The 14,055-nt window shown below is 37.0% G+C and overlaps 1 protein-coding gene across 1 annotated transcript in view; it reads left to right on the top strand.

Annotated features, from left to right (window-relative positions):
- si:ch211-210g13.5 (inactive phospholipase C-like protein 2) overlaps positions 1-14,055 on the top strand; it is a 132,767-nt gene that overhangs the window by 93,927 nt on the left and 24,785 nt on the right. The window contains exons 3-4 of the mRNA XM_037544766.1: positions 7,676-7,879; positions 11,612-11,687. Coding sequence (XP_037400663.1) covers positions 7,676-7,879; positions 11,612-11,687 — 280 coding nt within the window. The remainder of the gene's footprint in view (positions 1-7,675; positions 7,880-11,611; positions 11,688-14,055) is intronic.

Below are 14,055 nucleotides of genomic sequence, written 5' to 3' on the forward strand. Positions count from 1 at the left end.
GGGGCCATGTCATAAGTTTTTCATCTTTAATGCCTTTACTGGCGAGCCATGCAGAGGAGTACTTGGTTGCATGTCCTGCATAAAAATCATCGTCTTTTTGAAAGATGCAGATTCTTCCTGGACCACTGCTTAAAGATAGTGTCTTCAAAAAACTGGCAGTAGGCTTGGGAGTTCATTTTGAGCCCGATAAGATAAGATAAGATAATCCTTCATTAGTCCCACACCGGGGAAGTTCACAGTATTACAGCAGCAGAGTAACAGGAGTAAGGCACTCAGTAATAGAAATGGGAAACAGTATAAACCTTATCAACATTATAAATAATAAAAATGAAAGCTAAATCTCTAGACTATTTACAACAAAATAAGGATAATAATAAAATAAAATAAAAACAAGAGTTGCAAAAGGTCCAACCAGCTCATCTTTAATAATACCAGCCCATACCAGTACCCCACCTCCACCTTGCTGGCATCTGACTCGAAGTGGAGCTCTGTCCCATTACTGATCCAGCCATGGCCCCATCCATCTTGTACATCAAGAGTCAATCTCATTTAATCGGTCCATAAAACCTTTGAAAAGATTCTTCTTTTACCAGTCTAGACACTTCAGCTTATGTGTCTTGTTCAGTGGTGGTCAGGTTTCAGCCTTCCTCACCTTGGCCATGTCTCTGAGCACTGAACATCTTGTACTTCTTGGTACTCCAGCTAGGCTGCAGTTCTGGAATATAACAGAACTGGAAGATAAATGGGTTCCTGGTAGCTTCACGCTTGATTCTTTTCAAATCCTTGTCAGTTAATTTGCGTCTTTTTTTTCTCAGCACGTTTCTTGCGACCCTGTTGACTGTTTGTAACAAAACATTTGATGGTTCTGTGATCACGCCCCAATATCTTAGCAATTTCAAGAGTTCTGCATCCCTCTGAGAGACTTTTGGTAATTTTTGACTTTTCAGAGTCAGTTCAATCTCTTTTTTGGCCCATTTTGCCTAAAGAAAAACGCTGCCTAATAATTATGCACACCTTGATATAGGGTGTTGACCTCCTTAGGCCACACCCTCCCTCATTACACAGATACACATCACCTGCTATGCTTAAATCCATTAAGCATTCAAGTTTATCCAGCTTGGAGTTAGAAAATATGCCTAAAATGTATATGGTCAAAATACTCACTTGCCTAATAATTGTGCACACAGTGTATGTAAAATGTATTTTATCACATGACACAATACAGCAGCTAATGTTTTAGTTTTTCTCTGTGTTCATAGCTACTGTAGACTTGCATCTGACGTTTTTCAGCACTTTGAGATGTGATTGAGCTTTAAGCTTTTCAGTTTTACACTGGTGCTGCACAAATGGCAAACCTGAACGGCGGTGTTGTGTAGAAGAAGCAGTCCATATTTTAGTTTTCTCACAACAGATAAGAACCAAATCTCATTATTACCTCCTAGAATGGTATAAACACTACCACTAGCCTAGTTAAATACACACTTCGTGTGCTATATACATGCAAAATGTGATTCTGTCCCTTATACATATACTTCTGAGGGAGGATTGGACAAAAAGTAGATGGAGGTAATAGAAATGAGGCTGATTACAGCTTATGTACCATTTAGAGAAGTTTGAGAAATAGTGGTGATCATTTTTGTATGGAATTTTCTACACATCTTTAATCCAGGTGTAATTTAGGATTATCTTAAACACATTTTTGGGACACTTACTATAACAATGGCAGTAGTCATAGTGGATAGATGGAGACACAAGTCTCAAAGAATATTTACTAAGCGTAACTCTTATTTAGCTCTCAAGGCCCAGACATATATACATGCAAATGTGCCTTCATGCAGCCGCAGTATACATTACAAGTGCACTGTTTCCCAATTTCTAATGTGTGAACTGGAGTAGAATTAAACTCCTGTAGAATGCTGTGATGGCCCACAGTCTCATATAGTATGTCTAAAACTATAGTATGTTCAAACTTTTGCACAGTCAGATGTAAAAGTTTGATCACCCCCTGTCAATTGTTCTTTTTTGAGTTAATATATTCTCTGCAGAGGCCTGACTTAAATATTTGTTATATAAATCTGATGAGAGCTTCTGATTATTTAAAATATACAGAAACAAAATTGCACAGGCCACGTTTTATAATTTTTCACCTTATGTCAAATTCAGCAAATAAATAGTAATTGTGCATTTAAATGTGCAGAAGTGCATTTTCTATAGTGGATGCCTTATTTTGACTTAGAAAAATCAACAAAACATTTCATTTGACCAAACTTGATGACCGTAATTAACCTTATTACATAACCTTTTAACTTAACCTTAAAACTGAAAAATAAAATGAATTCTGAACTCAAATGAGTGCTGAACTCAAGTTCAAAACAAATTTAAAACACTGTAGGCGTTTTACACTGTAGGTGTAAGACACTGTAGGTTTTACTTAACAAAAGCTACTTACGTTACCCTTGCTTTGTATATGGTAATTCCGCTGATTATTTCAATGGTTAAAGAGTGTATTGATCAGGTTCTAATTTAAAGAAAATGAAGAAACATGTATGACTACACTTTTTGTAGGGGTATGTATGTGTGGGGGGATGTGTATGACTAGTAGAAGCAGGTCAACTAGATTTTGGCTGTTTAGAATTGGGATTTAGGTTAGAAGTGAGACACACAAGGATGTGTGATGCTTTTAGGCTCTCAGGGCGGAAAGCCAGTTAGCTTGGCTGAAGGTGTGAGAATAACACAGTTTTATAGTGCATTCTGTGTGTGTGTGTGTGTGTGTGTGTGGGGGGGGGGGAGGTTTGTGCTCTGAGGCTGAGTGCTGTGTGGGGACAGGAAGGTTGGCAGATGCTGTTTGGCAGAGTTGATGTGCCAAGATTCCTGGTTCTTACACATACACACAAACACACACACACACACATTGAGTCTCCAAAGCACAGACACGACCTCTGCTTTCTAGATTTGTGTGCTTTAATTATAAACAGACACAACAACATATGCACTTACACCTTGTGAGGACATATGTCCCTTAGGTATTATATAGAGTGTGTGTATGGGATATAGGTACTTACATATACAGTCAAATGAAAAAAAATGTTGAACTTAAATATTCCATTTTTCTCTAAATTTAGGTGCATAATTACTATTTATTTGGTGAGCTTTACATATTAGAAAAATACATTATTCAACTTACAGGCCACATTTTATATAATTTTTCCCAGTATGTTTCGTTCAGCAAATAAACAGTTTTTGTGCATTACATTCTTCAGAGGTGTGTTCTCTGCAGAGGATGTGTTCACTTATTTACACAAAACATGTAGTTTGATTAGAAGCACAAACTTTCACATACAACTGTATATAATTATTGTCAGGGCAAAATCTCATATCTCCAATACTGTAACTTAACAAGAGAAGGAAAAAAACATTTAAGTATGAATAGAAGATAAAGGAACATATCTGTTAGACTAGTTCTATAGGTCCATTCATTATGAAGTTCTATCATAATTTATCATAATGACATTTTCAAACTATGTATAAAGGAAAAGAAAAAAGACAGAAATGGAGATGCAAGGTTTTGTCCTGACTGTGACAATGTGTATTTACATATAATTATATGGATACTACGATGAATTATAAGGTTCTGCATTCAGTGCAGTTTTGATATATTGAGGATTATTTCCATTTTTCAGACGGCAGACCTCTTATGTACTACAATTAATGTCTTAACATTCATGTCTTAACAAAGTCAAAGTCAGGAGCTTCCAAAGATAACCATATTAGCTGAGAAGTGAACCATATTCCTTGACTTCAGATTTCAGTTCTCTGTTTTGTGGAGAAGATCTGCGTACCCTTCACCACTGTCATTTCTTACTAAACCATTTAACAAGTGTCTTGTAAGCCATCATTACAGCCAAGCTCTGAGTTCTCTATACAGTTTGAGCTCGAGAAGAAGGGTAAACCATGAATTCTGATTCCTTGGCCGCACCTGTTGGGCTACAGATGGAACTTTAACCAAGTTCATTCAGGGTTTTCAAGAAGGAACCTTTTACTTACTACATATGCAGACCTTATAACACTTATTTTAAATTAACATAGCAGCAGTATTTACAACATGGTTAACTTCATGTACTTTTCAAACCTACAATATACAGGTACTGTATAAAATAATGAAAGTGTATACACACACACACACACACACACACACACACACACACACACACACACACACACACACACATATATATATATATATATATATATATATATATATATATATATATATATATATATATATATAATATACACTATATTGCCAAAAGTATTCGCTTGTCTGCCTTCAATATGAAATTGAGTGAGATCCTGTTCTTAATCCATAGGGTTTAATATGATGTCTGCCCGCCCTTTACAGCTATAACAGCTTCAACTATTCTGGGAAGGCTTTCCACAAAGGTTAGGAGTGTGTTTATGGGAATTTTTGACCATTCTTCCAGAAGCACATTTGTGAGGTCAGACACTGATGTTGGACGAGAAGGTCTGGCTCACAGTCTCTGCACTAATTCATCCCAAAGGTGTTCTGCTGGGTTGAGGTCAGGACTGTGCAGGCCACTCAAGTTCTTCCACACCAAACTCACTCATCCATGTCTTTAAGGAACTTGCTTTGTGCACTGGTGTGCAGTCATGTTGGAACAGGAAGGGGTCGTCCCCAAACTGTTCCCACAAAGTTGGGAGCATGAAATTGTCCAAATCTCTTGGTCTGCTGAAGCATTAATAGTTCCTTTCACTGGTACTAAGGGGCCGAGCCCAACTCCTAAAAAACAATCCCACACCATAATCCCCCTCCACCAAACTTTAGTCAGACAAGTTCAATTCTCCTGGCAACCGCCAGTCCCAGATGCATCCATCGGATTGCCAGATGGAGAAGCGTGATTCATCACTCTAGAGAACACGTCTCCACTGATCTAGAGTCCAGTGGTGGCACTTTACACCACTGCATTCGACTCTTTGCATTGCGCTTGGTGATGTAAGGTATGGACGCAGCTGTTCGGCCATGGAAATCCATTGCATGAAGCTCTCTGCACTGTTCTTGAGCTAATCTGAAGGCCACATGAAGCTGTGTGAGTGTATACACATAAGCCTTTCATGAAAACCAACATAAACTTTGTAAAAGGCCTATTCCAGCAAGCATCAGCTGTCATTAATTTCTGTCTTTTCTGAAATTCTGTAAAGCTGCTTTGTGACAACATCCATTGTAAAAAGCGCTAAACAATTAAATTTGATTTGATTTGATGATTTGATTAAGGCTGCTTTTGTCCATGCTCATGACATTTCACCTCAGCAAGAGTTACGACAACCACCACTAATTGAAATAAGCCTTTATAAATGTCTGTTACATGCATGCAAACAAATTAAACATGCAACTTTTGTAAAAAGTTTTAGCAGTTAGCCCATGTTTTTTATAAATATACCAAAACACTCACAAATAGAAACACAGGCTTAATCTTTAGCGGAGTGCTAATATTCCATGTCCGTGATGTAAGAGTGTGTGATGGTGTCATGGGAATGTAACCTACACTACTGACACTGACAAGCTTCTTCATTCCTCTCTAAACAGATGACGGCACTTTCTGGACAGCACTTCCACGCTTTTTTTTGTAATTAATAAACTGTTGTTTGTTGTTTGTTGCCGGGGTAAACTGAGAGAGTGAATTTTCACTCACCCTCCTGTAATATTCAGTGCAAAAGAGCTCTACTCTCCTCTATACTGCAGAACACGGAGCCGAGTGTGCTCCCGTTAGAAACTAGCGCATGACTTTCACTCAGCTGCTAACTCCACAGTGAACACTCACTGTCCCCAACTGGGTGTTTCTCCACCTGAAACAGCTCAAGCATCAAGAGAAAGCAAATGAGCTGATATGCTTTAAAATAGAAGAGGTCATTTTAGAGGCCTAGTTAACACAGCTATACACAGGGTTGCAATTCTCAGGGAACTCAGGGAACGCAGCACAACTGTCCAGAAGTTTGGAATCAATAATCAAAAACCTGTTTTGTTGCAGAATTCAAAACAGCCATTAGGTGCAAGTTATTTATTTTTCAGCATCAAGAAACATAAAAAAAACTATTTAACAAAAAATTACACAACTAAAAATAATTAATGTATTTAGTGTGTCCACTTTTTACCTTCCATTCTTTTCAGGAGTCTTCCATTCATTTTCTCAAAGAAGTCTACAGAGATATTTTTCCATGCCTCTGAAATTCAGTGGTGGAAGTTGGGTAGGATTTGCTGTTTTTCATGATCCAAGCAATCCCAAACATATTCAATGATGTTGGGATGTGGACCCCATGGTGGTCACGTCATTGTTCTAAGAACACCAGCAGCTTCTTTCTTTCTTCCTTTTTCTTTTCTCAGTTCTTGACAGATACACATCCTTTCAAACTCAGTGTTGTCTTTTCACAGTGGAAGGATGGGCAGAAACACCTGCGAATGACTATATTTACATGCAAGGACTTTTGCAGATCTGATTGAATGCATTCTGATTATATGTTAAGACTGAGGTGTCTGTGGTCACTCTACTCAACAATCTTATGGAAAATCTCCATTTACATGCACAGTAGAAGTAATCTGATGCAAAATAACACGCATGAGTAGAGTACCTCTTACTGTAGATGTTAACATGACAACGAGCATCATGTGAGTCCAATCCGAGTGAGACGAGCAGCAGCGAGCAGTGCTTGTGTTTTTAATTACTTTGATATCATCTCAGACTCAGGAAAATGTACTTCACATGTACTTGTAAAGAAGGGCGAGAGGAAGACGTCATATTCTAAGACACATAAGCTTGACACCTGCCGTCTTTTAAATGTTTACATGGCTATTATTCTTCTATTTAACAGATTATTTATAGGATTACCCACCTTCTTCAGTAAGATAGAAAATGTATTCCAAATGGGACTAGTCTATTCCAATTGAGGTGTTTACATATTCTATTCCAACATATTCTATTCTGAATGAGCTGTTAGTCGGATTATGAATGGATCTGAAATAAGTGTGGTGCTTGATTTACTCCTGTCTTTAAGATGAAAGCTTGGAAAAACTTTTATCTCATGGTGATGGTTTTGTTGGTCTGCCAGATCTTGCATAATTGTCCGATTTTCTTTGTATCCTTTAATAATTTTGTTGTGCTCAAAGTTTGGAATCTCATATTTTCCTTTGACTTTCCCATTTCCCTAATGCAAGTACATGATCTCTTCAGAAATATCTTCTGAAAGATGAATAATTTGGACTGAAATTTGACTGAAAATGCAATAAATAAAGGTTGGTCTCTGACTTTTCTACAGTACTGTACAAGCAAAAGTGTCTAATATAAAGTTAGTACTCTGCAACATGACAAATTGCAAGCTGATGAATGAATGATGAGATGGTGGTTCTGAAATGACTAAGAAGGCTGTGTAACATATTAAGATTAAACATTATTAAAATCTGAGGACAGAAACCCGTAAAAGAAATGAGTTTATTATTTAATAAATTATTGTTGGCCCCAACTTGTATAAAATTTTGCATACATTTCTTAATATGAGCAGTGACAGTAGGTGTTATAATTAGAAGAAATGCTGTTTTGTTCGTTTTTTTTTATATATGTGTGTTTATGTAGCTGTAAATCTTGTGCTCTGTCTTCCTCTCTGGCAGAACGCCATGGTGTCGTTTAAGGAGCTGTGTGGTCTGACCCCAGCGGCCAACATGAAGCAGTGTATACTGACTGTGTCTTCGTGGCTGCTGAACAGTGAGCGCTCTCTGCGGGTTACGGTGGATCTAAGTGAGGCCTATCCTACCATGGAGGCACAAGGTCCAGTCCCAGAGCTGCTGCGCAAAGTCCTGACTGCCTATGACACGGTAAGCACATGCTAGTATGCTAACACTACTAAATGATGTCCATAGCACATGCTTCTTCTGTGTTAATGTGTATAAAAAGTTATACAATAACTTAAAGCAGTAGGTTGGTAAAAAAAAAAAAAGACATACTTTTTCAGCTGCCCCGGATTTTTGTTTAACGTGTTAAAGTAATTAATAATAAAAAAGAACTAAACTTTAAAATACTTTGGCCATAGGAATTTAAATGTGCTTGATTTAGGCTGTTTTATTTATAGATTTTCTGCAATGCTGTGTTAGTCGATAATACATTTTCATAGCAAGTTGAATCACTGTGTTAAGGTTAAGGTGTCCAGAGTCCAAGGATATGCAGAGAGATAGTGTGTGCATCAGTGGTTTGGTGTATCGATTATGTGTGTATATGGTTATCTCTCGCCACATTATAGTGTGTTATGTTATCTATAAAAATTGACAAGTGTGTGTCCATTTATGGATAGTAATATGTCATACAGTACTGTGGGGTATATGCATCTATTACTTTTTAGGTGCATTAGTCTTGTAGCTTCAAAGCAAAACCACACAAGCAAATGTCAGACAACAACATGTCTTGGCTGATTGACATTTGAGGTAAGGGGCAAAAATTTTAAAAATGTATTGTTTTATTGCTTTTAGTTTGAGAGGAAGAGTTTGCCTGAAACTCTTCCCTCATAGCTAATATAGATAAATATCCAGTTTAAAAAGCTGTGTTAGCAAACTGAGAGTTGGTTTCCTGGACAGGGATTAAGCCTAGTCCATGACTTCACATCATTTTGGATAGAGTTTCTCCATTCAAAGGACAGTGTAGTCTAGGACTACATTTAATTCCATGAAACCAACCTTATGTTGTTATTGCTAAAAGGATCCTTGAAACGTCTTATGTATTTTTTTTTATCAAAACACCATGACCATATACACACACAGTTAGTTACTTCACTGATCAATGACAGAGCATATATACTATATATATATGTGTATATATATATATATATATATATATATATATATATATATATATATATATATATATATATATATACACACAGACCAGCCACTGTGTTGGACCATGCAGTGCACTTTCCCTGCAGTAGAGTTCTGATCTGAGTAGCCTCATGTATAATTTCTGTGTGTGTGTGTGTGTGTGTTTGTATAAAGCACACCTGAAAGCAGCTGTTACAGAACAGTGTGTGCACTGCACATGTTCTCCTGCAGTGTGCTCGTCTAGTCTTTCCACTCAGAATGGTGTCCATGCCCCTATAAAAGCAATAATTTCAATAAAATCAAATTTGCACTATTTTTCTTACCCCTGTTGTAGTTGTTCAGCCAAGACACGCGAAAAAGTGTGCCGCAAAGATAAAAACAGTAGTATCAGCCATTTTTATAGATACAGTGAAGGGACTGTATGATCTCTATGATTGTGTGAAACTGTGTGATCATAGTCACGTCTGGTAGGGCTGTGTGTAAATTTAAGTGTGTAAGTTTAATGAACAGAAAAAATGCTTGATTTTCAGTAGCCAAGGCCATTATCAGTATCGTCTATACTATCAATAATAACAATAAATTCAGAAAAAAAGTACTAAACACAGTTAGTGCTTCAGAATTTCATGCAATAATACAGCATTTAAAATGTATTTAAAGAAAATAAGTATGCAACACAATTACATCGTTCTTACGCCTTGAAAATAAAGACATTTTATTTCAGTTCTTACTCTATATTCTTTTGTATATTCCTTCGTAATTTTAACACTATAAGGTTTGGTGGCTGTACAGGGAGCAGTGCACTCATTGCTCACTCTACCTATGAGCGCAGCCATAGACCACCGTAGTCGTGTCGTCACTGTGTAGTCAGCACCATGCGTTTATGCCTGTATTAGGAACTCTGGGTCTAATCTTCATTTGTCTATGACCAGAGTGAATTTGGTTTTTGAAAAATCACCTCTATTGCCACCCTCTGTTAAATTAAACAGTTCAGAACCTGATCCGTTTTGTCCTGTGAACATTCTTCTTTCTAATATCACTGGATCCTCTGAATTACGAGGTCATTAAAGAATTGAAATATGAATATTGCTACATGTATAATATGAATATATGTAAGCTAATGCACAGAGTTGACATCATTAGACTGACAGCCTCCTTAAGCAGGCTTTGTCAGTGTAGGAACATATTTCCATGTACAGACTGAGGGCAGATGAAAAGAAGTCACAACAAAATAAGCAGGCTTCCCTGCAGCTCTCTGTTCTCTTAATTTGAAAAGCTAAACAAATTTACCTGCACTGTGGCTAATTCAGTACAGACTCAGCTTAATATCACTGCTTACCCCCGATAAACGGATTTAGGCTCTCAGAATATCCTAATAATTATTTTAATGCCTGTAACATTTTCTAAGGATATTTTCTCAGGACTTTCACCAGCTTCTTGTTCGACTTTTCCCATTCCACCTTAAATGGTGCAACAGTAACATTGTGAACTGCTGTGCCGTTTGAGGTGGAACGGGAAAATTTTAACAAGCTGCTGGCTAAAAAGAAGCTGTCTTCAGCTTCATGGAAGGTTGAAAGGCATGATTTGAGGAAGTTTCTCCATTTCCGCTTAAAAACTGAGAAAGATTAACTTATTTTTGCTATTTCACAGAATTAACAGGTCAGAATTTTTAAAGTAGCACAGCTCATCAGAGCACCGGCACAGCCTGCCTTAGTTTTATGTAGCTTAGTGACATCAAATTGATATGCAGTAGCTTTAGATCACATGTAGCAATATTAGTATTATAGCTAGTTCTTTAAAGACCTCGTAATTTGGAGGATCCCGTGACATTCGTGAGAAAAATGTTCGCAGGATAAAACGTATCGGGTTCTTTTTTTTTCAACACGGTGCGATAGAGGCGATTTTTCTAAAAACTCCATTCATTCTGGCCATAGAAAAATGGGGCTTAGACCCGGAGTTCCTAATATGGACATAATGTGGACTACAGAATGATGCACGAGTACAGTGGCCTATTGAATCACGAGTTGTTGAACGTTGTTGTTTTATTGGCTCCCTTCCAAAACAACTGCATGGATTAGGGCATGTTTTATGTAAATGGCATGTATCTGATTGTTTCTGCGTTGTATGTGATCTCCAGTCTCTGAGAGTCTTACAATACAATTATACATTTGCATTTAAGCATTTACTTGAAAAGATTTTACTCATCTTGCAGTAAAGGAAAGATAATAGTTTCATGCAAGCAGCTACTGGAGTACTTAAGTGGCCAAAATGTGTGACATCACTATTCTGTTTTCATAATGAATCTCTGCAGCGTTTTTACACACATACTCACACACTCCGTGAAGAACGACCTCAGCATCATCACACTGGACCTCATTGGTCTGAAATCACTCATTCAGTCACTCACATTTGCTTTGGTCAAAGGCTCAGTTGGGTATGAGTGTGTGTGTGTGTGTGTGTGTGTGTGTGTGTGTGTGTGTGTGTGTGTGTGTGTGTGTGTGTGTGTGTGTGTGTGTGTGTAAATATGTGGATGAATGAAGTCACTGTGCTGTAAGTAGCAGTAACAGAAACAATGAAACGGCACTAATCTCCCTTCACTCGGCTGCAGGAAGTGCATTTATTGTTTATTCTGGCCGGTGGAAAGATGCTGAAGCTTTTTGTGAATGTAGCACAAAATTATGTCTCTGTGTGTGTGTCCCACTTCCTGCGGAGACTTGACTTCCTGTTTCCTGTTTCCTGTAGATGATCCAGACGAGTCGCACGTTGATTGAATCAGCAGACAGTGTTTACTGCAAACTCACACAAGCACAACGAGCAGGTAACACACACACACACACACACACACACACCTTGTCAGGAGATGGGTTATATCTGTCACATATGTATTATATTCATGTAAGGTGTTATATGCAATAACACTTGTCATTATGCATTACATTACATATATATGTAACACATATGTGACATCAGTATTACATATCATATGGTTAACTCATATATGTGAGACATATGAAACCTACCATTCTGTAGATATTTACATATGCAGGACTGATGTATGAAAGTACAAATGTGTGTGTATATATATTTTGCCTATGTAATATATATGTATTAATTTATGTAATAAGTATATGTCCCATATATATTATTTACATACACACATGCCTTTTTTTGTTATGTCTTCTTTTTTATAGATCGTTGCTCATTGCTATCTAAAAATAGGCAGTTTACAGGAGTAGGTAAAACTTTCAAGGCAGAAAGATTTTGTTACAAGCCATTTTGGAGCATTACTGCTGGTGCATTCAGAATGATTTTTATACACAATATAATGGACACTTTCTGTGTTCAAATGATTTTAGAAGAAAAAATGAAGTAGAAAAGAAGATATATACTTTTTAAACAGTGAGAATATAGAGGCATATGTGCCATATGTGTTATATCTGTTGTCTCAGTTGCAACAACAACTTTAATCTCTAAAATGGTCACTTTCCAGCAGAATGAAAAACTTGAATAGGACTTCATTTAAAAAAAAAAATTAGTGCCAAGCCGTTGGGAAAATTTTTATTAATCCTTGCATCATGAAAACTTCATTTGAAAAGCATGAAAAGCATCATTTGTTCCAATAGTGATGATTTGTAAATACATACATGTATACAGTACTGTGTAAAACCTTTAGGCACTTGAGAATTTTTTTAAAAAGCTGCTTAGTTGGTTGGGAAACATTTGCTTGCAAATGTATTTAAAAAGTATTAATTAAAATAAATAAATAACAAACATATAGTGATGTATGCATCAACATGTTCTCTTAGCCATTTCCAATCCTCTTATCATGGCAGCCTGATATTCACTGTTGTTAACTTTAAACAAGTGATTTGGTCTATGAGGGCTTCATCAAGCTAAATTAGAAAAGCTGGTGATGCATTTATGATTGCTGGAGTGTCAAAATGAAGTCTGGTGATTTTGATGATTTTATGATTTTGACAGTTTTACTGTGCCTAATACTTTTGCACAGCACTGCATCTGTAAGCATATATATGTAACAATGGCAAGTGCCAAATATGTATCTGTGTATGTATATGTATATTATGTATGTAATATATTGTTGCTGTCGGAAGAAAACCTTGTATCTCCATTTTTGCCATTTTTCAGTTTTTGACATAATTTGAACGTATCTGTTACTCTTTACATTGTTTGCAAATTTTATGATGAATGACCTAGAAGAAATTACCCAGAATGACATGGGAAAAATTCTGGTTCCATTGACTTACAGTTACCATTTACAAGAGATACAAGGTTTTCTTTCGACAGCAGCGATATAATATGTATATGTGTGTGTGTGTGTGTGTGTGTGTTGTGCATGTGTACACACATGCACGCATATATATGTCCCTGTATGTGGTAATAACATGTCCCATTAGTAGTAAGAATTTTCTAAGCCTAACCCAAAACCTGAACTTAATCAACAAAAAATAAGTGGTTATACCCTTTCAATTTTAATCAATGAACTAATTACAAAAGCCTCTTACAAAGACAAACAAAGGTTTATTGATACTTGGTTTGTACTGTTTTCATTGTTTTTCAAAGTCAGGACACTTTTGTCCTGTAGGAAAACAAACAGAAAAGAGGAAGTGGATGTTGTGTTAGTGAAAGGCTGGGTGATCAATGGACATGCCTGCTAAATCCACTCTGGGCTAATTGCACCGGACAAAACTTCCGGTGAGCGCTAATTGGCCATTCAGACAAGCTCTGAATGGTGGAATGTTTTGATTGTCAGATCAATATAATCAGACAGACCTGGATACAATCATACACAGATCAATGGACATAGCCAGAGAGTGACTTCACAGTTCTGAAAGCCCATTATTTAAGAATTATTAGGAAGAAAGAGATAGCGAACGAATCATAATGTGATTTATTATTGTCTGTTTACACACACACATACTGCTTTTATCAGAAATACAGAATGGCATTTGATTAGCTCTGGTGGGGATGCTTGATCAATGAAACACTGCAGTCTGAGTGTGAGTGCATGTGTGTGTGTTACTTGTTGTCTTTTGAAAAAGAAAGTCATACAGTCATTTGAACTCCTGTGGACAGCATTTGGTGCCCAGAGGGTTTTTACACACACACACACACACACACACACACACACACAACTCTCTCTCTCGGTCTCTCTTTCTCTCTCACTG

Source organism: Pygocentrus nattereri, chromosome 14 (genome assembly GCF_015220715.1).
Source record: "Pygocentrus nattereri isolate fPygNat1 chromosome 14, fPygNat1.pri, whole genome shotgun sequence".
Taxonomy (NCBI): domain Eukaryota; kingdom Metazoa; phylum Chordata; class Actinopteri; order Characiformes; family Serrasalmidae; genus Pygocentrus; species Pygocentrus nattereri.